Source organism: Anser anser (assembly GCF_964211835.1).
Source record: "Anser anser genome assembly, chromosome: 12".
Taxonomy (NCBI): Eukaryota; Metazoa; Chordata; class Aves; order Anseriformes; family Anatidae; genus Anser; species Anser anser.
This window is the reverse complement of record NC_139733.1, coordinates 9,913,147-9,936,711: the sequence shown is the minus strand read 5'-3', so window position 1 is coordinate 9,936,711 and position 23,565 is coordinate 9,913,147. Positions and strand designations below refer to the sequence as shown.

The following is a 23,565-nucleotide window of genomic DNA, read 5'->3' as shown; positions in this document are numbered from 1 at the left end:
GGGGACAGAGACAGGGACAGGGACAGGGGCAGGGACAGGGGCAGGGGAAGGGACAGGGGCAGGGACAGGGGCAGGGGCAGGGCTCTGCTCACCGGGGAGGTGGCTGGGGAGCACTCCCAGGCTGTGCTGCCCGTGTTCCCTCTGGCTCACGGCCCCAGAGCCATCACCCTGCACGTGGCGCCGGTCCCCATCCCGCTGGGGACGGATGGCCCTGGCAGGGGAGGACGGCGCCCCTAACCCCTCCGTGTGCGGCCATTTCGGTTGACAGTGCGACCCCTCGAGCAGCTGCGAGATGGACTGCGAGGCCAACAACAAGGTGGGTGGTGGGCAGGGCTGGGGGCGCAGCGGAGGTCTGGGGGGGCCCTGCTGGCCCCTGTCCCCCTTCTTCCCCCCCGGGGGGCCGTGGCGGGTAGGTGACGCTGTCCTCCTTCCCCAGGACCTCATCTGTGTCCTCATTGACGACGGAGGCTTCCTGGTGCTCTCCAACCAGGAGGATCACTGGTACCAGGTGAGCACTGCAGCCCCCAAAACGCTCCTCCTGGTGTGCATGATGCCGGCAGGGAGCTGAGGACTCTAACCTCGTGCCACGTGTGACGTTACGCACCCCCGCAAGCCCCTGCCGTGGGAGACCCAGAGGCGCGGTCCCGCCGTCCCCGCTGGGTGCAGACTCGGTTTCGGTGTCCCCATCCAGGTGGGCAAGTTCTTCAGCGAGGTGGACGCCAACCTGATGTCCGCCCTCTACAACAACTCCTTCTACGCCCGCAAGGAGTCCTACGACTTCCAGTCCGTCTGCGCCCCCGAGGCCCAGAGCAACACGGGCGCTGCGCCCCGCGGCGTCTTTGTGGTGAGTGCCCCCCGGGACCCGCAGGGTGCCCCGGCGCCACGCGGGGACCCGCTGCCTCACTTTCGCCCCCCTCTTTGCTCACAGCCCACCGTGGCCGACCTGCTGAACCTCGCCTGGTGGACCTCAGCCGCGGCCTGGTGAGTGCCGTCCGTGCCGCGTCCCCTCCCCGGGACGCTGCTGGGGGACACCGGTGCGTCCCCAGGGCCGGCGCAGCTCACGCGGCCGCACGCTGCATCCCTAGGTCCCTCTTCCAGCAGTTCCTCTACGGCCTCACCTACAGTAGCTGGTTCCAGACGGGTGAGTGCAGGGACGGGCACGGGGGGGCGGGCGGGTGACATCCCCCTGGCTGGGGACACGCGGCCCCGGGGCCCGCGCCCCCGTCCCACGGCACTGTGCGGGCGCAGAGGACGTGACGGCGGACAGCATGGAGGCCCGGGAGACGAGCTGCATCATGAAGCAGACGCAGTACTACTTCAGCACCGTCAACGCCACCTACAACGCCATCATCGACTGCGGGAACTGCTCCAGGTGGGTCTGTCCCCACGGGTGGGGGGCTGCGTGACCCCGTGGGCTTTGTGGGGGGGGGCAGGACGGGGTGGGAAGGGACGGGACGGGACAGGACGGTGACCAGCCTTGCGTCCCCCAGGCTCTTCCACGCGCAGAGGCTGGCCAACACCAACCTGCTCTTCGTGGTGGCCGACAAGCCCCTCTGCAGCCAGTGCGAGTCCGTCAAGCTGCTGCAGGCGGAGGTCAGGGGTATCCTTTGGTGGGCCAGGGGAGGGAGCACAGGGGGCTGTGGGGTCAGGGGTGGGAGGGCTGCCCCATGGCCGTGGGGACCGTGGGGCACCCCACTGTCGTCCCCACCACCGCCACCCTGGTCCCCGTCGTTTCCTTGACCTGCGAAGCTCCCCCGAGAGACCCGAACCAGTGCGAGCTGGTGGACAGGCCCCGCTACCGGAAAGGCCCCCACATCTGCTTCGACTACAATGCAACCGTACGTGGGGGGGGGGGGCGGGGGGGCACAGAGCCGTGGGGGGCCCCCGGGAAGGGATCGGAGCGGGGGGCTCCCCGTGGGGAGGGGAGCAGAGCTCTGGGGGATCCCCGGGGGGGACGGAGCCATGGGGTGACCTGCTGGGGGGGGGGGAATGGAGCTTTGGGGGGACCCCCTGGGGGAGATCAGAGCCCTGGGGGGACCCTGGGGGAGCGGAGCCATGGGGGTCTTGGTGGGCAGCACCATGGGGGTCTGGGGGGTGCACCATGGGGGTCTGGGGGGTGGGGGCAGCGCCACGGGGGTCCCCAGGGACGAGGCACAGCGGGGTCACATCGGGTGCCCCTGGGGCTCGGCAGCAGCTCTGGGGGTGCCCCACGGCCGCTCTCCCTTTGCCCCCCCAGGAAGATACCTCAGACTGCGGCCGAGGGGCTTCCTTCGCCCCCTCCCTCGGGGTCCTGCTCTCCCTGCAGCTGCTGCTCCTCTACTCCAGCGCCAGCCGGCACCCGCTGCCCCCGGCCGCCTGCCTTTAACCCACGCCTGCCGCCCTCCTGTTCTCTCAGCCTCCATCTCCAACCCCTCCCGAGGCCCAGCGGGACGGGAGCGACCCCCCTCGGGGACCCCCCCCAGCCCCGGGGCCGCCCCCCCCGCGCTCCCCACGGCCGCATCCAAAGAAGAGCCGGGGTGCGGGCAGGGGCCCCCCAAACCAGGACGGCGTCCAGCCGCCCCGGCCGCTCGGACTCCGAAAGCCCCCGCCGGCCGCCCCCCCGCCTTGTGCCCCCCACCGCAGCCCCCCCCCCCAGTCCCTCGCCTATTTTTTTAGCCTGAAGATTTTAAACCAGATCTTTCTACGTTTAGTTTAGCCTGGAGAACGACGGTATTTGTTGTCAGCGACAAGGACGTGTGGGGAAAAAAAAAAAAGAGGAGGGGGGGGAAAAACACAACATGAAGATAGGGAAGGTGATGGAGACGGTCGGTATGATTTGTCGGGGGGGGGCCTGGCCCCCTGGGCGTGCGGGAGGACAGCGGCGGGTGGCAGCGTCCCTGCGGGCGCGGGGAGCCAGGCATCGCCTTTGCCAGGACGGGACCGAGCCCACGGTCCCCGCTCTCAGCTCATCTGCTCTCATTCATCCTTGGGCACAGAAATTGGGGTGAAAAAGGAGGAAAAAAAAAAAAAAAAAACAGAAAAAAAATATTTTTTTTTTCTTTTCCGTTCTGCAGATCACTGTGAAACCCTTCCCGTCTGCCCGCCCCAGCCCTGCTCGGCCCCTCCGTCCCGCCCTGCCAAAGAAACCGCGTGCCGGCCAGCGGGACCTGTCCCCAAATGGGATGCGCTGTGTGTCCCCAGAGGGATGCGCTGTGTGTCCCCAAACGGGACGCGCCGTGTGTCCCCAGATGGGACAAGCTATGTGACCCCACATGGGATGTGCTGTGTGTCCCCAAACAGGACGCGCCGTGTGTCCCCAGATGGGACAAGCTGTGTGTCCCCACATGGGGTGCACTGCCTGTCCCCAAAGGGACACGCTGTGTCCCCCGACGGGACACGCCGCCTGTCCCCGAGCCGCCCGTGTCCCCAGCGGGGCCGTGCCGGGTGCCGCCAGGTCCCTGCTGGGTGCCCCAAGCTCCAGCCCCACGGGCGGTTTTTTTTTCGGGGGGGGACACAGGAGCAGACCCGCGGCCACCCGGGACGGTGGGGAGGGGGCTGGGGAGGCGCTAATTAGCGCTGGGGTTAATTAATGGTCATTCTGCTTGTAGCTTTCTCAGTGTGTGTTTGGTTACTGTCTCTGGGACCCGTGTTTGAACAGATGGCTCTGTGTTACCGGGAGTGTGTGTACTGCTGTAGTCTAGTTAGGTGCTCCGCGAGAATACCGCCACTATACATACCTATAAATATATACATATATAGTCTATTTTGCGTTAAAACCAAGGAGACGGAGGGACGGCGCGGCCCCTGCCCCGCCACCGGGGTCGTGGCCTGCCCCTTCCCCACCCCGAAAGCTTCTCTCTGCTCATTCAAAGGCTTTGGGTTTTTAATTGGTTTCCTTTAATTTATTTTTAATTTGTTCTTTTTTTTTCTTTCTTTCTTTTTTTTTTTTGTACAGAAGAGTTGGAAAACTCCAAAAACCAACAAAAAGACAATTTGTAAGATATCGTGTGTGTGACTCCTTGTAAAATATTTTCGAATGGTTTATTACAGAGACTCAGTTATTAAATAATGTTCATATTTTCACTTCACAGGCGGTGGCTGCGTCATTTCCCGGGGGGGGGGGGGGGGTTGGGGACAAGGACCCCGGCGTGTCCCCTCGCTGTGCCGGGGGCCTGGGGGACACAGCTGGGACACGGGCAGGGCACGGGTGGGTTCGTGCGGCCGTGGGCAGGGCCCCCGGGCTCCCCCCAGCCCTGTGTCCCCTCGTCCCCGTGTCCCGTGGGGCCGTGTCCCGTGGTGAGCGCGTCCCCCAGTCCGTGTCCCCATATGCCACCCTCATGCCTGTGTCCGCGTGCCCTGGGGTTTGTGCCCCGCCGTGTCCATGTCCCCTGTCTGTCCCCTCTCCCCGTCCCATGCCCACGTCCCTTGTGACCCCCCCATGTCCCCCGTGTCCGTGTCCCCTGTGTCCCTCATGTCCCCCACATCCACGTCCCCTGTGTCCGCACCCCCCGTATCTGCGTCCCGTGCCCCCATGTCCGTGTCATGCTTGTCCCGTGTCCCCTGGGTCCCGTGTCCGTGTCCTGTGTCCGTGTCCCCCATATCCACATCCCCCGTGTCTACGTCCCGTGTCCCCCATGTTCATGTCGTACTTGTCCCGTGTCCCCCGTGTCCGTGTCCCCCGTGTCCACATCCCCCGTGTCCACATCCCCCGTGTCCACATCCCCCGTGTCCACATCCCCCGTGTCCCCCACGCCTGCATCCCCCATACGTCCATGCCCCCCGTGTCCGTGTCCCCCGTGTCCATGTCCCCGTGCCCACGTCCCCGTGCCCGTGTGCTGTCCCCGTGCCCGTGCCCCCCCCACGTCCCCGCACCTCACACGCCCCCCCCCGCCCCCCCCCCCAGCGGCACCAGTGGGCGTGGCCCCGCCCCTCCCCTCCCCGCTCGCCCCGCCCCCTTTCGCCCCGCCCCGCCCCTCCCCCCGCCGCGCATGCGCAGCGCCGCTGTTTGTCCGCGCCCGGCCTGGGCCCAGCGGCGGGGCCTGACGGGGGCCGAGCGGCGCCGGGGCCGGGCCGGGGCGGAGCGGAGCGGGGCAGGGCCGGGGCCGGGGCCGGGGGGCCGCGGCCGGTGCCCGGGGGCCCGGAGCCGCTTCGGGGCGGCCCCGCCATGCGGCGGTACGTGCCGGTGTCCCGGCAGCAGCTGGCGCGGGCGCTGGGCGGCAGCAGCGTGGTGGTGAAGGCGCTGAGCGGCGCCGTGGTGCTGCTGTACGCGCTGTCCTTCGGCCTGGACACGGCCTACGGGCTGGCCGTGACGCCCGGCTTCCTGCTGCCGCCCGGCTGCTGGCTCTGGACGCTGCTGACCCACGGGCTGGTGGAGCAGCGTGCGGCCGCCGTGGCGCTCAGCCTGGGCACGGTGGCGGCGGCCGGGCGGCTGCTGGAGCCGCTCTGGGGGGCCCTGGAGCTGCTGGTCTTCTTCGCGGCCGTGAACGCGGCCGTGGGGCTGCTGGGGGCCTGCGCCTACTGCCTGGCCTACGCCGCCACCTTCCGCCTCGCCTACCTGTTCGAGGTGCGCATCCACGGCACGCTGGGCTTCCTGGCGGGCGTGCTGGTGGCCCTCAAGCAGACGATGGGCGACAGCACGGTGCTGCGGGTGCCGCAGGTGAGGGTGAAGGCCGTGCCCATGCTGCTGCTGCTGGTGCTGGCCGCGCTGCGGCTCGCCGCCCTCGTCGAGAGCAACGTGCTGGTCTCCTACGGCTTCGGGCTGCTCTCCAGCTGGGTCTACCTGCGCTTCTACCAGCGGCACAGCAGGGGCCGCGGGGATATGTCCGACCACTTCGCCTTCGCCACGTTCTTCCCCGAGATCCTGCAGCCGGTGGTGGGGCTGGCGGCCAACCTGGTGTACGGCCTGCTGGTGAAGGTGAGGGTCTGCCGGAAGACGGTGAAGCGCTACGACGTGGGCGCCCCCTCGTCCATCACCATCAGCCTGCCGGGAACGGACCCCCAGGACGCCGAGAGGAGAAGGTACCACCCGCCCCGCGCCGCTGCAGGGCACATTTGCGGGCGGCTTGTAAACCCGCCGCTCTCCGTCTGGGGGGGATGTGGGGTCAGGGCGCTGAGGGGAGCCTCCTCCACGGGGCCTCCAGCTGGCGCACACCCGCTGCAGGCTGCCCGCCCGCTTCCCAAGCCGAAATCACGGGGCTGGGGCCGAGTGGGGGGTCCCGGGGAAGGGGTGTGTCGGGGAGCGGGGCGCGGTTCCTGCTGCCGTGTCCTCCCCGCCACCGTGGCGCAGCGGGAGGCGAGCTGAGTCAGCGCCGCGACCCGACCCGGCCCTCCCGCACGTGCGGCAGCGGCTCGGTCACGGGGCGAGGCGCCAGCTCGCTGCTCGCCTCGCTGCCCTCCACTTCTGGAGCGGCCCCCGTGCTAACCAGCGGCATCCGAGCACACCACGTGGCGAGGGAGCTCTGCACGTCATGTCTCGGTGGCTCCGTTTGGCTTCACCGCCTCTGCCATAGCCCCCGCTCGGGCAGCCCGTGGGTGCTGGTCGCTGGCCCTCCTGCCACGGGGCTGTGCGCGGGGTGAGAGCAGAGAGGAAGAGCAGGTAACGGGCTCCGCATCCATCCCCTCACCCCGCTGTCCACCTGCCTTTGCCCCGCAGGCAGCTGGCCCTGAAGGCGCTGAACGAGCGGCTGAAGCGCGTGGAGGACCAGACGGCGTGGCCCAGCATGGAGGATGAGGAGGAGGAGGTGGTGGTGAAGAGCGAGGTGGTGCCCACCGAGGCCGCCGCTGCCGCAGCGGGGAAGGCGGCCGGCCACGAGAGCAGCCTGATCACCTTTGAGGACGCCCCGTCCCAGCCGTGAGCTGCGGCCGTGCCGGCCCCGTCCTCCCTGCCCAGCTCCGCGGGAGAGCCGCCAACGCCCGCACGGGGACACTGCCTGCAGGGACGCTCCTGGCCCGGGGACAGGGGCTGCCTCAGCCCGGCACCGAGGGCCTGACCACTGCGGGGCTCTGCCTCTCGCGGCCCCCCCGGCGCGGACGGGGGCTCCCGCGGGGAGGTGGATGCCTGCGCCGGGAGCTTTGCTCCGGAGGGAGACCTTGGGCTGGTCCGCGCAGGCTGGCCCCCTGCTCCGAGGCCACGAAGGGACCTCACGGCACCCCGGGAGCCAAGTCAGCGAGTGGCACCGCGCTTCCTCGCTTCTCTGCACTCGAAACTCCGTTTTCTCCTTTCTCGACTTAGTTTTGTTTCCGATCTCGGGAACGGGAAGGCTCGTGGGTCTTTTCAGCGCCCTCTGCCCGTTCCCGCCCTCCCTCCCTCTGCCCCAGCAGGAGGCCGACGGAGCTCCGGCGTGGGGCCAGCGCCCGCTTCCGGCTCTGCCACGAGCGCCCGGACCCCCCCGGGCTTCATTCCGTGGCGTTGGCTCTCTTTTTTTTTCCTCTCCTGCTGCAGCAGCGCCCCAGAAGGGGCTGGTGCCCTCAGCTGCCGCTCAGCTAATCCGTTTGCCAGATTATCCTAGAAGCTGGAATTAATTTTTACAGCGGGGCACAAGCTGCTTCCTCTGGCACCGGGTTCCTCTCCTTCAAGTAGAAACGGGCTCCCCCTTCTGTCCTGCTCCCTCTGCGTGGCCGGGCCGTCCTTTGCGAGGGAGGGAGAGGCTGCTCCCCAGAGCTCCTCGCCCCTGGGCTCTGGGACGCAGCCCGTGGCGTCGTGAGTTTATTTTTCTAAAGGCCCACGCGGGAAGGTTTTGTCACCCAGGGAAAACACAGACGTTTCGGTATCAATAAACAGTTCTTTGAAAGAGCGCTCGGTGGCTTCTCCGCGCCGCAGCCAGGGCACCGAGCCGTGCCACGAGGAGGAGTATTCCCCCCGAACGGGGGGCTGCTCGGTGCCAGGGAGCCACGGAGGTCCCCGGGGGCTGAGGGGCCCTGCCGACCGCCTGCCCGGGGCTGGTGCCGCTTCAGGTCCTTGGCTGGAAAACCAAACCTTCGGTGGCTTCAGGAGGTCCGCGTTCTCCGGGGCCAGACCCAGCCCCGGGCAGTAAGGAGGCCGTGCCATGCTGTAGCTGCCTGAAAACTTTATTGAATAAAAGCTCTGGATACAGAAGAGTTTCCCAGCTCGGGCGCTGTTCCCAGCTCTCCGGCCCTGCCAGGAGCACGATGGGGAGCAGCCCCAGGGCCATCCCGGCGCGGCCCGCGGAGCCCCGCGACGCCGGGGCCGGGAAGGCGGCAGGCTGCGGCGCGAGGAGAGGTGCTGCGGCGGCTTCCAGCCGTCCCGAGGGTCGCTCTGCTCCAGGAACCGTCCCCGGGCCCTGCCGCCAGCTCCCGGCCAGGGCCGTGCTGAGGACAGGAGCCCGTGCGGCTGCCCGCCGAGGTTCCTCCTGCGCTCGCGCTGTTCCGTGCACCCCTCGGAGGACGAACCGGCCCCCGGCAGGCTGCAAAACACCCCCTGGCCCCCGCCAGGCTGAAACCTCGCCGCCGTTAACCCGGCGGCACGGGAATTTGCGCGCAGATGGGAAGGGAGCGGGAAGGGGCAGGGATCCCCCACCCTCCCCTTCCCAGGGCCGGGGACCGGCGGCATCCCCGGCACCGGGGCGCGTCCCAGCCGGCGCACAGCCCGCGGGGCCGCCGCCGCAGGCGCTCCGGGACTCACGAGAGAGGCGAGCGGGCGGGAGCGCGGCTCCGCGGAGCTTCCCCCGGCGGCGGGCCGTCGTGCGGGCGCTCAGTGCTGGCTCCGCTTGCGGTACAGGTAGGCGTTGCTCACCTGGTTCATCACCACCAGGCTGCTGAGGAGCGGGCAGAGCACGGCGAGGTACCAGGCGGCGCCGCTGACGGCGGCGGTGAACCAGAGCGAGCACATGCCCAGCACCAGGCTGGCGCAGCCCAGCAGGTAGCCCACCAGCCCCGCCGTGGCGTGGTACAGCCGCAGCTTGCCCGGCGGCCAGCCCCTGGCCAGCTTCGGGTAGAGCAGCAGCAGCCCGCCCAGGCTCTGCCCGCCGGCGTAGAGCACGGCCAGCAGCCCGGCGCGGCCGTGCCAGGTGTGGAAGTGCCCCTTGCCCTGCAGGTGCTTGTTGTAGGCCACCAGCGCCAGCCCCAGCAGGGCGCAGAGCAGCGCCAGCACCTGCAGGGCCCAGTGCGCCCGCACCTTGGCCTTGCGGGACAGGGCGCGCAGCGGCGAGGCCTCGGGCGAGAAGACGAGCAGCGCCTGGGTCAGCAGCAGCGAGAACTGCGGGCGGGCGGCACCGGGCGCTCAGCGGGGGTCCGGCGGCACCCGGCGGCGCCCGGCCCCGCGGCCCCGCACTCACCGCCAGCGCCATCAGCACCGGGTGCCACGAGAAGAGGCCTGCGGGGAGCGGGGGGGGGGGGTGAGGGAGGGGAGCGGGGGGGGGGCACGGTGCGGCCCCGCGGCCCCACCCCCCCCCGCCCGCACTCACTGGAGCCCGGCCGGGCCAGCGCGGCCACCCCCGCCGGCAGCCCCAGGGACGCGGCGTGAGCGGCGGCGGCGGCGGCGGCGCGCAGCGAGCGGAGCAGCCGCGGCTCCCCCTCGGCCGGCAGCGACATGGCGGCGCCGGGCGGGCGCGCCGCTGCGGGAGCCGGAGCGGAGGGCGAGCGGCGGGCCGCCATTGGTCCGAGCGGCCGTCCGTCCGCCCGCCCGCCGCGCCGATTGGCTGCGAGGGGTGCCGCCCGCCGCTGAGGCCCGCCCCCCGTGACGCGGCCGGGGCCGGCGGGGGGCGGGGGGTGCGCGCGGTGCGGAACGGGAGCGGGCGGCCATGGGGGGCAGGATCGAGTGCGTGTTCTTCAGCGAGTTCCACCCCACGCTGGGGCCCAAGATCACCTACCAGGTGCGGCGGGGCGGCGGCGGCGGTACCGGCACCGGGGGCGGCGGCAGCGGGCGGGGAGGTAGAGCGGCGCCGAGGGGGGGAACGGCAGCGGGGCGGAACGGTTCTGCGGGGCAGCGGCACCGGGGGGGGACCCGCGGCGAGGGGACGCCGGTGCCGCAGGGGGGCCGGCGGCGGGGCCGGACCCCGGTGCCGCGGAGAAATGTCGCCGGGGGGAAACGCGCGCCGCGCGGGAACGGTGCCGGGGCGCGGCGGTTCCGCGGCGGCCATGGCGGTGTCGCCGCAGGTGCCCGAGGACTTCATCTCCCGGGAGCTGTTCGACACGGTGCAGGTGTACGTCATCACCAAGCCCGAGCTGCAGAACAAGCTCATCACCGTGTGAGTGCCCGCGGCGCGGGGGGCGCGGCGCCCACCCGCTCCCCGCCGGCCCCGGGCGCAGGCTCCGCTGCCTCCCCGCAGGACGGCCATGGAGAAGAAGCTGATCGGCTGCCCCGTCTGCATCGAGCACAAGAAGTACAGCCGCAACGCCCTGCTCTTCAACCTCGGCTTCGTCTGCGACGCGCGGGCCAAGGCCTGCGCCCTGGAGCCCATCGTCAAGAAGCTGGCCGGCTACCTCACCACCCTGGAGGTGAGCCCCACGGCGCCTCCTCCCCGGCCTGCCCCGCGGGGCCAGGGGCAGGTTTGCGGCCGAGGAGGGCGTCGTGGGGCTGTCACCCACGCACAGTTCCGCAGAGAGGGGCCTGGGGGTGCTGGTGGCAGCAGGCTCGCCGTGAGCCAGCGGCGTGCCCTGGCAGCCAGGAGTGCACACCGCGTCTTGGGGCGTGTTAAACGCAGCATGGCCGGACGGTCAAAAGAGGTGATTGTCCCGTTATGTTTAGTGCTGGCGCAACCTCACCTTGCATATTGCATGCAGTTCTGGGCTCCAGGGATGTAAAGGGGCATGAAAGCATCCAGAAGAGGCAATGAAAGTGGTAGAAGGGCTGGAGGGCATGTCCTGTGAGGAGAGGCTGAGGACACTCCGGTTGTCTGGTTTGGGGAAAAGGAGGCCGGGGGCGACCTCATGGCTCTCTGCAGCTCCCTGGGGAGGGGAAACGCAGAGGCAGGCGCCGGTCTCTTCCCCCCAGTAACGGATGTCAGGACGCATGGGAACGGCACAAAGCTGCAGCAGGGGAGGCTCAAACTGGACATTAGGAAAAATTCTTTACCATGAGGGTGGCCGAACACTGGGACAGGCTTCCTGGAGAGGTGCTGGATGCCCCATGGCTGTCAGTGCTCAAGAGGCATTTGGATAATGCCCTCAGTAATGTGCTTTCACTTTGGGTTAGCCCTGAGGTGCTCACACACATGGACTTGATGTAGGTCCCCTCCAACTGAACTACTGTGTTCTATTCTGTTCTGTTCTGTTCCATTCTGAATTGTAAGGGTTACACATGTCCCCAAACTTCTCCCTGAGCATTCAGCAGGCCTCTCCTCTTGTGGATCTTGAATCAAGCAGGGGACTCCCCAGCCTCCTGCTTCTTTCTTGCTCTGCAGTTTTGTTTTGTTTTTTTCTCGGGAAGATTCTTGCTTTGGTGGTGGTACGGGGTCTTCGCTGTTGCTACAGCGCATTCCAGTGGCAGCCCGGCTCAGTTTGCTGCTCTGCTAGAAGGAAGGCTCACTGAGGCTGACAGAAGGCAGCATCTGGGCCGTGCGGCTCCTTAGTCAGTCAGTGACCCCTCTGGGAGGAGCTGACTCGACCTCCTTCCTGCCTTCTTTAGCTGGAAAGTGGCTTCATCTCCAACGAGGAGAGCAAACAGAAGCTGGTGCCCATCATGACCATCCTGCTGGAGGAGCTGAACGCCAAAGGAAAGTGCACCCTGCCCATAGGTAGGTACTGCAGCTCTGCTCGCCCAGCCAGGCAGTGAGGGCGGAGCGGGGCTGAGGGGCAGCAGCCGTCCCTGCGCTGCTTCTGGCACTTTGTGCTCGCCGCTGGGGCCTGCCTGAGCCAGCCTGGCTCAAAGGGGTGAGGTTTTTGGCCACAGACACCTTCCTCCACGTAGCTTTGAGGCGTTCTGGGACTGCTGACTGCAAGCTCCGGAGGCTCCTGTGAGAACTCAGGCTCCTTCTTCCCCTCCAGATGAGTCGAACACCATCCACCTGAAGGTGATCGAGCAGCGGCCAGACCCCCCCATTGTGCAGGAGTACGACGTGCCCGTCTTCACCCAGGACAAGGACGACTTCTTCAACTCCCAGTGGGACCTCACCACGCAGCAGGTCCGCACGGGGAGGGTGCTTAGGGCATGAGCTGCCCCAGAGCTCCATGGTCCCCAGCACAGCTCAGTGCTCCCCACCTTTTGTGCTCGGTGCTGCAGGTGACCTGTTCGCTCAGCACGCCAGGGAGTCTCGTGGGCAGTGGGGTGATGCTATGGGCGGTTCCTTCAGGATTTTGCCCCCCGCTACCCATTACCTCCTGTTCCCCCTCCCAGATCCTGCCCTACATCGACGGATTTCGGCACGTCCAGAAGATTTCCGCTGAAGCCGACGTGGAGCTGAACCTGGTGCGCATCGCTGTGCAGAACCTGCTGTGAGTGCGCGGGGGGATGAGGCCGGCCCCGACTCGGGGTGGAAGGGACTGGCCAGGACTTCTGCCCCTCTCACCTTTCCCCTTGCCCTGCAGGTACTACGGGGTCGTCACGCTCGTCTCCATCCTCCAGGTGAGGTGGCAGCCACAGGTGGCGTGGCCACACGGGGGACACCCGTCGTCCTCCTGAGTCGCGGCAAAACCAAGCTGCTCGTCCCTTGCTCCCCAGTACTCCAACGTCTACTGCACCACACCGAAGGTCCAGGACCTGGTGGACGACAAGTGCCTCCAGGAGGAGTGCCTGTCCTACGTCACCAAGCCGGGTACGCTGCTCCCGTGTGGCGTCCTGGTGCCCGGGGACCCATCCGTGGCAGCTGACAGCGTCTCGTCCCCGCAGGGCACAAACGAGCCAGCCTCCGTGACGTTTTCCAGCTGTACTGCGGCCTCAGCCCTGGCACGACGGTGCGAGACCTCATCTCCCGCTACACCCTGCAGCTGCAGCGGGTGGACGAGAGGTCGGAGCCCCATCCGGGGGCGTGATGCGGGAGGGCTGGGGCAACAGGCAGGGGGTGGAGGGGACATCTGGGGGCTGAGCATCGCGTCCCTCTCTCCCCTGCCCCCCCCAGGAGGCTCATCCAGTTCGGTTTGATGAAGGGGCTCATCCGGCGGCTCCAGAAATACCCCGTCAAGGTGGCCCGGGACGAGCGCAGCCACCCGGCGCGGCTCTACACGGGCTGCCACAGCTACGACGAGATCTGCTGCAAGACGGGTGAGGAGCCGTGGGGCAGGGGGTGCTGCGTGCCCGGGGGTGGTTTTGGGGTGTTCCCCCCTCACCTTTCGGGAGCCATTAAACCCCAGAGGAGCAGCGCACGGGGTCCAGTCGCAGCAGGGCGGCCAGGCGGGGATGGAGGAGGTCGGGGGGGGATGGTTTATGAGGTGTGAGGAGGGAACACGCAGCACTGACGCCGGGCACCCCGTTTTTCCCCCCAGGCATGAGTTACAAGGAGCTGGATGAGCGCCTGGAGAACGACCCCAACATCATCGTGTGCTGGAAGTGACGGAGCCGGGCCGGCCGGGGCGTGCGCCGTGTGTGTTCCCAAGTTGTCCCCCCTTGTCCCGGTGCCCCCTGTCCCCCCCGGTGCCCCCCGTTGTGTCCCCACACGGTCCTGGGCGCCTCCAGGGTGCGGCGGAGGCCCCAGCCGCCATCATGGCCGCCGTTGCCATAGCGACGCCGACACCGCCATGGCCGCCGCGGGGCCGCTGCTGCCCGCCGAGGCCGAGGCGCTGGTGCAGGCCCTGCGGGGCACCGAGCTGCGGGACGCCGGCGGGCAGGGGTGCGGGGGGGTCCCTAGGGGTGAGGGGGGGGTGAAAATTTGGGGTGTCTCCAATTTGGGGGGCATTGGGAGTCTCCTGAGGGGATGGGGAGGGGGCCCAGGGGGTCTGAGGGGTGTAAGCTTGCGGTGTCCCCTCTGCGGGTCGGTGGGGTTTGGGGTCCCCAGGGGCTCTGGGAGGGGGGTGAACAGGGGCTGTAAATGTGGGGTGTGTCCCCCCCAGCAGTTTTAGGGGGTCTCCAGAGGGTCTGGGAGAGGGGTAGCAGGGGGCACCAGGTCTGGGGCTGCCCCTGTCGGGGGGGGGGGGGGCAGAGGGTGGTGGGACTGGGGGGGCTGTAAATTTGGGGTGTCGCCCCCGAGGGGGGATGGCTCTGAGGTGTCCCCTGAGGACTGGGGAGAGGGGGTGAGAAAGGGCCCCAGCTGCGGGATGACCCGGCTGCCCCGCAGGTGGCTTCGGCAGCACGAGAGCGTGGAGAAGCTCAACATGCACGCCATCCTGAGCGCCGCCGCCGGCCAGGAGCAGCTCCTCACCGAGCTGCTCGTCACCCACGGCAAGGTGAGCCCTGGGTGTCCGGGGGGCACCCGGCTCTGCCCAGCCCCGTCCCTGCTCCCCGAGCTCTCGCCCGTCCCCGGTCTGTCAGGAAAGGTGGTGGCGAGCAACCCGCTTCGTCCTGCGCCCGGCTGCAGGAGCCGGGTGTTCCCCGCCGGAGGAGTGCGGGTGCTCGTGGCTTGCCCCACGCAGGTGCTGTGGCCCTGGTACTCCTCCCCGGGTTTCTTGGTCTGTGACAAAATCACGAACTGCGTGGTCGGGAGGGACGGTGTAAGGCAGGGCAGTGGGTGGGGGCAGCAGCGATCCCTGTGCCAGGCCCTCAGCCTCCAGCTGGGGTCGGCTTTTGGACAAGGTCCAGTTTGGGGATAAACTGTCGATGGCGAAGAATCTGCTGGCAAAGATATTTGACTGGTGGTTTGCCATTGTTGCTTTTTTTTTAAAAAAAAAAAATTAAAAGCCAAGCTGCGGTACTCCTGCCTGTTGGTCTCCGGTTCCTCTCTAGGTGCTGGTTTGCGCTGGCCCCTCTGGCTGCAGGTCCCTGCCCCGTACCCGCGGTGGCTCAGCCACAGAACAGCCTGGGCTGCATGGGGACGTGTGGGGCCCTGGCTCTGCCCAGACCTCAGGGACGTTTTCCCCTTTGTAACCCCAGCAGCACTCTCTGCCCTCTGGTCTCTGAGGCCAGAGGCTCGCTGAAAAGCTGTTGGTTTGTGATGCCTCTCCAAAGTCTGTCCAACTGAACACGGGTGATAAAAGTGCTCTTCCTTTTCGAACCGTGGCAGTTGTGTTGGGAAATAGCGGTTCTGCCTGGTCCCCTGGCTTCCCAGGCTTTCCCACTCGTGCAATATCTGCTGCGAAGGGAAGGCTCAAAAACTGGTGGTGTAAGAAAGCAAATTGGTGCTGCGTGGCGTGCCCCAGGACCGAAATGGCCGCGGGGCGCTGGGCACCAGCCTGGCCCCTCTGCCTCGCGCCGGTCTGAAAGGCTCCACTCCCGTCCAGATTCCCGTTCTCATTGGGGAGCTGATCTCAGCGGAGGTCTGGAAGCACAAGGTCTTCCCCGTGCTGTGCCGGCTGGAGGACTTCCACCCGAGAAGCACCTTTCCCATCTACGTGGTGGTGAGTGGAGGGAGCAGCAGGGATAGGAACCGGGGGTGTGATGGGGCAGCCCCGGGCAGGCAGGAGGGGCTGGTGGCAAAGTGCTCGCTCAGCCTGTCACCCGTGGCGTGACAGCCTTTGTCAGTGACAGCCTCGGTCAGTGACAGCCTCGGCCAGTCGCAGCCATCCTGAGAAACCCAGGCAGGTGCTCGGGTTGCCCCTGCCAGCTCTGGCACGCAGTGCTGGGGCTGCGTCGTGAAACAGCACCTCGGCTCGGAACAGAAACCGAGGAATCACCCATTTCCTGAAGCTGCAGGAGAGCTGGGCAAGCAGCAGAGTTAGTTGACCAGCCTGGAAATTGGGCCGACACTGCTATATTTAAAAATAAATCCTGCGCTGAAGGTCTCAGAGCTGTGATTTTACCTCTCAGCAGGCTGAGAAGTCACTCCTGACAGCAGGTTCTGTACCTGCTGGTTAACAGACCCTGCAGGACTGCGTTTTGTCTGGTAAAGAAAAACACAGCCCCTGGGATTTTGGCAGTCCCTGTGATGTCCTTGCCTTTTCTGTGACCAGGAGCAGATCAGTGCCTGGAAAACCGTCAGAAGTGCTCCCCCACACACACCCTTCTAGACCCTTTTTCCCACCCTGGCTCCTGAGCAGCTATGCCCCGGGGATATTTGCCCCTCTTTGAGCACTGTTTTTTCTCTGGTGTTTCTAACCACAGCTTACGTGCCTCCTCGTTAAAAAAAAACAGAAAAAGTAGCTTTTCTTACTGAGAGCAGACATCCCTCGGGCCACTCTTGGCAAGAGAGTGATCTGGGCAACTTGGCTTCCCTGTGGAGGGACGCAGCCCTTGCTCTAAGGCAAATCTGCCCCAAAACTCTGAAGTTTTAGCCAATTTTCATTCCAGAGTGACACCTTGCTGGGGAAAGGCGGTGTCTTCCCTGAGCAGCTGCTTGTCTGCAGCGTTGCCTTAAGGCAGTTATCTCATGGGTCCTGGTCTCAGGACAGCGCTGTCCATGCTGGCGTTTGGCCACAGCTGTAGAAGCAGCTTCTCGGGAGAGGAGCGCTGCGCCTCATCCCATTGCCGGTGTCCCCGGGGCTGGCAGCCCCCCGCTCCGTTAACTCCCACTTGCTGTTTTCCCCCCACAGCTGCATCACGAAGCCTCCATCATCAACCTCTTGGAGACGGTGTTTTTTTACAAGGTGAGCGGCGCGTTCGGCTTTCTGTAGCGTGAAGGTGGGAGGTCACGGCTGTGGGGGCAGGCTCGCTGTGAACCTCTTGTCGTTGCGAAGGAGATCTGCGAGTCGGCAGAGGACAGCATTCTGGATTTAATCGATTACTGCCACCGAAAACTGACCCTGCTTGCAGCTCGAAGCACCAGCGGACAGGCAGTGACCCAGAAAGAACTTGATCCCAAGGACCTGGCCAGCCTGTCGTCCATGCAGGTGAGGAGAAAGTCCTGTAGCTTGCTGGGGACACAAGTGACAGAGGCAGCAGGCAGCCTGAAGGAGCCCAGAGAGGTCTTACAGAGAAAGCCTCGGCTGCAGCACTGGCACCTCCTGCCCTTTCCGAGGCGGTCTGGTGTTAGAGATCATCTGCGCCCAGCTCGGACAGGCTGCATGCTCCTCCCTCCACCCCACAGCTGCGCTTCCTCCCTGTCTCGTGACAGTGCCAGCTTCAGGCTGCCAGCAGGACAGATTTTTGAGTTGGGGGGCACCTGGGGAGTTGATAATTAGGCAAAGTAATCAGTGCAGGGGGTTCGGCCATTTGCTGCTGCTCTTGAAAGCTGTGTGGGTACGTCTCCATGGAGCTTACGAAACCACCTGATCTCAGGCTGCCACTGGAGCCAGCCAGGGTTAACCGTGAGAGAAATCCCATCCGTAAATCCACGTATGACACAACTAGGGATTGCCCTAATGCATTTCCCTCTAACTTCCTCTGCTCTCCGAGAAAACACCTCCTCTCCTCGCTGGTCTGGGCCAGCGGCGAGTCCAGGGCTGTTGCCGGTGGGGTGTTTCAGGGTGGCTGCGCACAGCTTTCTGCGGTGGGAGCTCTTTTTGCTTCCCAGCACCTAAATCTTTTCCTTGAGCTGTGCAGATCACGAGGAGCGTCTGGAGAAATGGAGTTAAAGCGATAGCCTGCAAACTTGGCGGCACCTCCCCTCTGCGTCCATCGTTTGGCTTGCTGCCTGAGCACGTGCTCCTCTCCCAGAAAGGGGAAGGAAGTGGAGGGCTCCTGAGCACAATAGGGATGTTTTCCAGGAAATGCTTTCCCAGCTTGAGCTGGGGTGGGGGGCAAGGGCTCTCAGTTTGTGCTTTGACACAACTCGAGGAAGAACAGTCCTCTCTAGCTACTTGGGTTCTGAAAAGCGCTCGCCTCCCAAGAAGCCTGGCTTCCTCCGATTTATCCCAGCCTCTCCTGACTCTGCATACAGCAACCCCGTGCTAAAAAAGCAGTTCCTGCCCTCTCCTGCATCGCGGGGCCTGCTGTCTGTTAGGGCTGCGTGCTGCGGTGACCCTGGGGCACTCCGCTCCGCTGGCACCCAGCAGCACCGATGGTCCCTGCGCCGCGGTAGCAGGGATGAGGTCCAGCCACCAGCGGGAGCCGTGGGGAAGCGGGGCTCCTGTGGGCAGCCCCACGAGCTCTGCCACTCTGCCGGGAGAGTTTGGAGAGGGAGGTGGTGACCTGTGCGAGGGGGAGAGCCCAAAATGCTCTCCTGGAAGCTTTAGAGGAACGCGAGCGGTGTCCGATGGGAGCTGCTGAGGTCAGTGCTCTGCACGCACGGCCGTGAGCTGGCGAGCGTCTGGGACGGGAGCAGAGAAGGAATTGGCACCTCTCAGCCCTGACATCGCAATGGTCTCAAAAGAGGCTGACTCAGAGGACGTTCAGGCTGCTAGCCTGGGCGCGTGGAGGATGGAGGTGGTGTCCCCGCTGACTGGAGGCCGGGTTGCGTAGCTGTGGGCTGGGTTAGCCACAGGGACATACTCTGCTGGCCCTAAGCGAGCTGGAGGGGAAAGGCAGCCCCAGAAAAGGGTCAGATCAGGACTGCTGCCGTGCCTGGGCCAAGATTCTCCTCCTCGTCCTCGTGATGATGCAGCTCCCCTCTCCTGCAGCCTCGCGTGTCTCTGCCGGGCCACGAGGTGATGCCAGGGAGGGAGAGCAGCAGTCTGGGACTGTCTGCTTCCAGGGGGTGGCACTCCTGACACCACCGGTACCCCCCCGTGGCCTGTAACGGGCAGGGAGATGAGGGACGAGCTACAGCAGGCTGCAGGCACTCCTGTCCCAGCTCTGGCAAACAGGCAGCGCTGCTGCAGTCCAGATGAGAACCAGAGTTCGTTTCACAGGGTTTCGGTTTCCTCCCCAGCCCGTGGTTGCTGATGTGCAGCCAACAAGCTGCCTCCTCGTAGCTCCTGGGAAATGGGGCCTGAAATCCTGAGTCTGTGCTTGCCCCTCCGCAGGAGCTGCAGAAGCAGGCGGAGGCGATGGAGTTTGAAATTTCCCTGAAAGCCCTGTCCGTGCTGCGGTTCATCACTGACCAGGTGGACAGGTGGGTGCCCAGGGCGGCAGAGGACGTGCCCTGAGCGGTCCTTTGGAGGTTCCTGCGGGTTGGCGGCCTGGGCCCCCTTCAGCAGCTGGCTGCCTCGGTGGTGGCGGCAGCACTACGCCCCGGGAGGCGAATACAGCAGCACTCCACCCTGCTCTGTGGTACTTGTGGGAACAGGAGCTGCTCTGTCTGACTGTCATTGTTTTTCTGCTGCCTCTCCCAGTCGCCTCCGGGAGCGTTTGTATCTGTTCTGGCCTTTGTCTGAGCGCACCATTTCACCCGTTCTATCTCCAGTTTGCCCCTGAGCGCGCTGACACGGATGCTGAACACCCACAACCTGCCCTGCCTCCTCGTCGAGCTGGTGGAGCACTGCCCGTGGAGCTGCCACGAAGCAGGTACAGAGCGTGCCCCGCGGCACCTGGGGCGCCGTGGTGTCTTGCTGAGACCTGCGTCTGTGACGGGTCTTCTGCGGGAGCCCTCGCAGCCCTGCAGCTCTGCAGCCAGGCACGGCCCCCCGCCGCCCCCCGCCGCCCCCCAGCTTCCTCGCCGCCTCCCTCTGAGCGGGCACAGCCTGTGGGAAGCGGCGCTCCCCGCTGCGGCCCTGCGAGGGGAAGGTGCCTCAGCAGGGGTTCACAGCGAGGGCAAGAGAGGAAGAGATTGGGGGAAGCACGTGGCTCCAGGCCTGCTGAGAGGAGCCCAGCTGGATGCGGGAGCTTTCCTCCTTCCTCCGGACAGGAAACGCGTCCCTTCTCTCCGCCTGCAAGCTTGGGGTGTCAGAGGAGCTTTGATCCAGGGCCCCGAGGGAGGGATGGGAAAGAACCAGAGCGCAAAGGCATTTCCAGGCTGTGCAGATGCAGGGTTACATCCTCCTCCACCCCCCCAGAGCAGCACGGTCGCTTGTCCTGTCACATCACTTATGGTCGTGCTTCTTCTGGCTTTCACTGGCAGAAGAACCTCAGGAAGAGCAGGTACTGGCCCTGCTGATACCCCACAACGTGCCTCTGCAGCCGCGCTGGTGGGCTCCCCCACCATCTGCTGGTGTTCTTCAGCACCTGGCCGAGTACAGAAGGTGATACCACAGGGATCTTTTAGTTCCTGCCACAGCCCTATTGCTTTAAGATGTGTTCTTTGTGCTTTTCATGATCTCAAGTATATTAGTTTTGTACCAAGAAGGCCGCTGTGCCAAGCAAAGGGGTGGGGAAGCTGAGGCAGGCAGAAACTGAGGGGCTCGCCTGAGCCAGAGCCAGGAGGTGAGCGCAGGGCAGCGCCCCACCTCCGAGCTGTCTTTCCCGAGGCAGCTCTCTCCCTGGAGCCCCATGTTTATCTCTCCCTCAGGCAAGCTCAAGAAGTTTGAGAACGGTGCGTGGCACGTGGTGCCCCCTGAGGATCAGGTGAAGATGACCAAGCTCGATGGGCAGGTGTGGCTTGCCCTCCTCAACCTTCTGCTCAGCCCCGAATGCCAGCGCAAATACCACTTCGACAGCTTCAACAAGAGCCAGCTCCTCAAGGTAGGCTCTCTAGGGCACAGCGGTGTGAGAGCGGCGGGGTCCGACACCGTGCCAGCGGCAGCGAGGGCTGCGTTTGCTGGGGCACCGCTTGGGGCCCCCGTGAGTCGCTCTGACGGTGCCCCGTAGACCTTCCCCGCCGATGCCCAGCACACAGCCGGAGCCCTCTGACTCCTCAGCCCCATAACCCGGCTCTGGCTCCCTTTTCCTGACCTCTCTCCCTTCACTCTTCTCACCCCCTGCGTGGCCGCAGCTCCGGGCGTTCCTGACAGACGTCCTCCTGGACCAGCTGCCCAACCTGGTGGAGATGCAGAGATTTCTGAGCCACCTCGCGGTGACAGAGCCGGCTCCCCCAAAGAAGGATCTCGTGCTGGAGCAGGTATCGGGTGGCTCTTCCAGCTCTTCTCCCAGCTCTTCTCTCCAGCTGCTCCGCTTTGAACTTTGTCGCTCCCTTCCCCTTTTTTCCTGCTGCCAAACTCGGCTCTGGAGAGGTGGTGGCACAGGGGAGCAGTCAAGCACCCGTTTCACTGTGACACCATTACTGCCGGCTCAGTTGGCTCCCACTTCATCTGCTTCTCCTGCCCTTCGTCTGCCACAGCTGTGGCCAAGCAGTCACTCCTAAAGGCGTAAATGCTGGGCTATAAACAGCTATCGAGACTGCACTGAATCGTCGGGGTGGTGGCTCCACGGGGCAGAGACAACCACCGGCTCATTTTAACAATTAACTCTTTGTTTGACATTTATCGTTGTTTTCCTGCTGGATTCTGGCCTTCCCTAGGAAGAGCCCCTTCTACAGCCCTGGCCGAGGGCTGCTTGGCACGCTGCCTACGGAAAAACGCCAAGGCAGTGGTCTGAGGAGAGAGGCTGGAGTCAGCCCGATTCCCTGCTGGTGCCTGGGGCTTGGCAGATGGGCGCTGAGGGTCTTCAGACATCGTGGGGTCCTTGGGTCTCCCAGTCTGGGCAGTGGTAACTCCTGGATAAAAGTGTTTCTGATGCCTTCTCGTGAGCTGAGGGGGAGAAACTCTGTGTGTGAAGAGGAGGGCAGATCTCTAAAGCATCTCTGTGCACCCTAGCTTAACTGCCAACGTGTCAGTGGGGCAGAGACAGGCATCTGTCACGCTGGGGACCTCGTCCAGCCCTTGTCCGGGCTGCTGCTCTTCACCACAGCTCCGCTTTTGGGCTTGTGTTGCTCCTGCCTCTGCCAAGGGCAGCCAGGGGGAGCCAGCTGGAAGCGCACGCACGGGCTCCCCGCTCTGCCCAGCAAGCAATGAACTCACTCCCTGTCACCGAGCCAAGCTGAGAAAAGTCTTTTCCATTTGGTTTCTCCCAGAGCAGCCTCCTCCCCTCCCAGGCCTGGCTATTTTTACTTGGCTGGAGATGCCAGCGCCATTTGAAGCATCCTCCTCCTCTCCGAGCGCCGCTCTGGGCTGGCGCTTTCCCTTTTGCAAAAACCAGCCCTTCCCCTGGTGTTCGCATTCGGGGAAGTGACGAGTGGAAAAATCTGCTCAGGCAAACGGCTCCGGAGCGCTGGGTTCACAGCGCTGAGAGCACGGGGCTCCGTTTGGGAGCCGCGGCCTCGCAGCCGAGCTCCTGCTCCCGAAGGTTGCGCCCGTTTCACCTAACGCCCCTCACCTCTGTTGGGAAAGGGGATCCGTCCCCTCCGGGTAACCGAAAACACGCGCTGTGCCTGCACCTCTGCGTGCTGCCTCTGCTCACTCTGCTCCTTGCCCCCTGGGCCAGCTGCCCTCCTGTCCCCTGCCCGTCCCTGTGCTGCCACCCTCCAGCTCTGCCTCTCCCGCCAGGTGCCCGTCATCTGGGACCACCTCCTCAGGAAAAACGCGGGCAAGTGGGAAGCCCTCGCCAAGCACCAGGTGAAGCACGCCTTCAGCCCCACCGAGGAGGAGCTGAAGCACCAGGCACGCAGGTGAGGCCCTGCTCCGTGCCCGGCGTGACCAGTTGTCCCAGTAAGCAGGGACCGGCACCAGGGCAGCTCGCTGCTTGCCGCCTCTCCCCTTTGCACCCCGCTGCAGGTGGGCGCAGACATACAGCCTGGACATGCTGGAGGCTCTCGCCCCCGACAAGCCCCGATGCCGGGTGTGCGGCGCGGAGGCGGCCAAGCGGTGCTCTCGCTGCCGGAACGAGTGGTACTGCACGCGGTAAGGCAGCCCGGAGCCCCCTGCTCACCCCGCTCTGCGCCCTGCGGGGGGAACGCGGCACCGAAGCGCTGGCGGAGGGGATGCTGGCGAGCGCTGTGCTACTGCCGCGGGGTCGGCGTGTCCCGGCAGCGCTGCGGGTTGGCGGTGGCACCGCTCGGCTCACGGGGACGGGCTGCGTCCCTGCTCGGTTCGGCAGAGCGGGCGCAGCCCTGAGCCGCGGCTCCCCCTCGCAGGGCGTGCCAGGTCCAGCACTGGCAGAAGCACCGCACGGCCTGCGGCCTGCTGGCACAGGCGCCGGGGACAGCGGGTGCCCCGTGAGCGGGGCAGGGCCCGGCCTGCAGCCTGCAGCCCAGCCGCCAGGGAGGAGAAGCCCCTCGGTACCGCCTGGGAGGGCTGACAGCAGCACCAACCCCCCTGCTGCTCTCCGAGCCCCCGGCAGCCTCAGCCTCCCTCTCCCCACTGCTAACCACCCCCCCTCCTTCGGCACCCCGCCGGGGCTCGGCACCCCCTCTTTTCTCCTCGCTGAATGTAATAAACCACTTCCTCCCCTCCCTTGCACCCAGGGGCAGGTTCGTGTGTTATTTTTTTACTCCGTGCAACACCAGAAATCCTGGAAAACCCGAAAAAGAGCTGATAGCTGTGTGGTTACCAAAAAAGTCAAGCCCCCCCCCAGGCAGGCAGGGCGTGGGCCCGTCCCTGCGGTGAGCGGGGCGAAGAGGCCCCCAGGCCACCTCGTGTCGTTAGAGCAGCAGGGGCAGGAGGCAGAGGATGTGGTTAGCACGAGGACCTGAGCGAGCAGTCGAGTTTCTGGGGTGTTCAGCGCCTGCCATCTCCCAGGCTCCGAGGAAGACGCTCCCTCTCCTGGGACGTCAGCACCAAGGGCTTGGTCCCAGGGCGCCGTGGGCCCCAGAGCACTGGGGGGGGGATCCCAGTGGTGTCACTGGTGTCACTGGGGCCTGCAGCAGCTCGGCTGGGAGCTTGGCTTTGCTCCCCCGCGGCCACGGTGGCGGAGGTGGC

At 65.8% G+C, this 23,565-nt stretch overlaps 4 protein-coding genes across 11 annotated transcripts in view; 3 read left to right on the top strand and 1 right to left on the bottom strand.

Moving 5' to 3' along the window:
* The window catches only part of CACNA2D2 (calcium voltage-gated channel auxiliary subunit alpha2delta 2), a 193,692-nt gene extending 190,916 nt beyond the window's left edge, over nucleotides 1-2,776 (top strand). For all 4 annotated transcript variants that reach the window (XM_083795830.1, XM_083795828.1, XM_083795829.1 and 1 more), the window contains 9 exons: nucleotides 269-316; nucleotides 437-508; nucleotides 692-844; nucleotides 929-981; nucleotides 1,086-1,141; nucleotides 1,249-1,372; nucleotides 1,491-1,600; nucleotides 1,750-1,838; nucleotides 2,237-2,776. In XM_083795830.1, coding sequence (XP_083651956.1) covers nucleotides 269-316; nucleotides 437-508; nucleotides 692-844; nucleotides 929-981; nucleotides 1,086-1,141; nucleotides 1,249-1,372; nucleotides 1,491-1,600; nucleotides 1,750-1,838; nucleotides 2,237-2,365 — 834 coding nt within the window. In that variant the 3' untranslated portion in view covers nucleotides 2,366-2,776. The remainder of the gene's footprint in view (nucleotides 1-268; nucleotides 317-436; nucleotides 509-691; nucleotides 845-928; nucleotides 982-1,085; nucleotides 1,142-1,248; nucleotides 1,373-1,490; nucleotides 1,601-1,749; nucleotides 1,839-2,236) is intronic.
* Nucleotides 2,777-5,013: 2,237 nt separating this feature from the next.
* Nucleotides 5,014-7,772, top strand: TMEM115 (transmembrane protein 115). The gene is made up of 2 exons (XM_083795108.1): nucleotides 5,014-5,997; nucleotides 6,632-7,772. Exons 1-2 carry the CDS (start codon nucleotides 5,144-5,146, stop codon nucleotides 6,831-6,833), a joined length of 1,056 nt encoding a protein of 351 aa, XP_083651234.1. The 5' UTR covers nucleotides 5,014-5,143; the 3' UTR covers nucleotides 6,834-7,772.
* Nucleotides 7,773-8,028: 256 nt separating this feature from the next.
* CYB561D2 (cytochrome b561 family member D2) lies at nucleotides 8,029-9,606 on the bottom strand. Its single transcript, XM_083795110.1, has 3 exons — nucleotides 9,402-9,606; nucleotides 9,273-9,310; nucleotides 8,029-9,193 (listed from the first exon to the last, which is right to left on the bottom strand). The coding sequence occupies exons 1-3, from the start codon at nucleotides 9,589-9,591 to the stop codon at nucleotides 8,690-8,692; spliced, it is 732 nt and encodes a 243-aa protein (XP_083651236.1). The 5' UTR covers nucleotides 9,592-9,606; the 3' UTR covers nucleotides 8,029-8,689.
* A 48-nt stretch (nucleotides 9,607-9,654) lies between these two features.
* Nucleotides 9,655-23,110, top strand: NPRL2 (NPR2 like, GATOR1 complex subunit). Of its 5 annotated transcripts, XM_083795104.1 has the most exons (18): nucleotides 11,923-12,059; nucleotides 12,272-12,369; nucleotides 12,463-12,499; nucleotides 12,596-12,689; nucleotides 12,764-12,881; nucleotides 12,993-13,135; nucleotides 13,357-13,454; nucleotides 14,145-14,253; nucleotides 15,244-15,360; nucleotides 16,492-16,545; nucleotides 16,636-16,788; nucleotides 18,802-18,890; nucleotides 19,182-19,282; nucleotides 20,223-20,395; nucleotides 20,646-20,771; nucleotides 22,195-22,316; nucleotides 22,423-22,548; nucleotides 22,782-23,110. In XM_083795104.1, the coding sequence occupies exons 7-18, from the start codon at nucleotides 13,378-13,380 to the stop codon at nucleotides 22,864-22,866; spliced, it is 1,332 nt and encodes a 443-aa protein (XP_083651230.1). In that variant the 5' UTR covers nucleotides 11,923-12,059; nucleotides 12,272-12,369; nucleotides 12,463-12,499; nucleotides 12,596-12,689; nucleotides 12,764-12,881; nucleotides 12,993-13,135; nucleotides 13,357-13,377; the 3' UTR covers nucleotides 22,867-23,110. The 5 variants fall into 5 exon arrangements, with proteins under 5 accessions (XP_083651232.1, XP_083651233.1, XP_083651230.1 ...); XM_083795106.1 differs by lacking the exons at nucleotides 15,244-15,360; nucleotides 16,492-16,545; nucleotides 16,636-16,788; ... (5 more) ...; nucleotides 22,423-22,548; nucleotides 22,782-23,110 and adding exons at nucleotides 9,655-9,809; nucleotides 10,093-10,184; nucleotides 10,266-10,434; nucleotides 11,564-11,672; XM_083795107.1 differs by lacking the exons at nucleotides 15,244-15,360; nucleotides 16,492-16,545; nucleotides 16,636-16,788; ... (5 more) ...; nucleotides 22,423-22,548; nucleotides 22,782-23,110 and adding exons at nucleotides 9,690-9,809; nucleotides 10,138-10,184; nucleotides 10,266-10,434; nucleotides 11,564-11,672.
* Nucleotides 23,111-23,565: the final 455 nt, after the last annotated feature.

Bases quoted from the DNA above. Each gene is read 5' to 3' on its own strand.
- TMEM115 (XM_083795108.1), top strand. From the start codon at position 5,144: ATGCGGCGGTACGTGCCGGTGTCCCGGCAGCAGCTGGCGCGGGCGCTG. The intron at 5,998-6,631 runs GTACCACCCGCC...TTTGCCCCGCAG, and splicing joins CAGGACGCCGAGAGGAGAAG to GCAGCTGGCCCTGAAGGCGC.
- NPRL2 (XM_083795103.1), top strand. From the start codon at position 13,609: ATGGCCGCCGCGGGGCCGCTGCTGCCCGCCGAGGCCGAGGCGCTGGTG. The intron at 13,701-14,144 runs GTGCGGGGGGGT...GCTGCCCCGCAG, and splicing joins CGGGACGCCGGCGGGCAGGG to GTGGCTTCGGCAGCACGAGA. The intron at 20,396-20,645 runs GTAGGCTCTCTA...GCGTGGCCGCAG, and splicing joins ACAAGAGCCAGCTCCTCAAG to CTCCGGGCGTTCCTGACAGA.
- CYB561D2 (XM_083795110.1), bottom strand. From the start codon at position 9,591: ATGGCGGCCCGCCGCTCGCCCTCCGCTCCGGCTCCCGCAGCGGCGCGC. The intron at 9,311-9,401 runs GTGAGTGCGGGC...CGCTCCCCGCAG, and splicing joins GCTGGCCCGGCCGGGCTCCA to GCCTCTTCTCGTGGCACCCG. The intron at 9,194-9,272 runs GTGAGTGCGGGG...GCCCGCCCGCAG, and splicing joins CGGTGCTGATGGCGCTGGCG to TTCTCGCTGCTGCTGACCCA.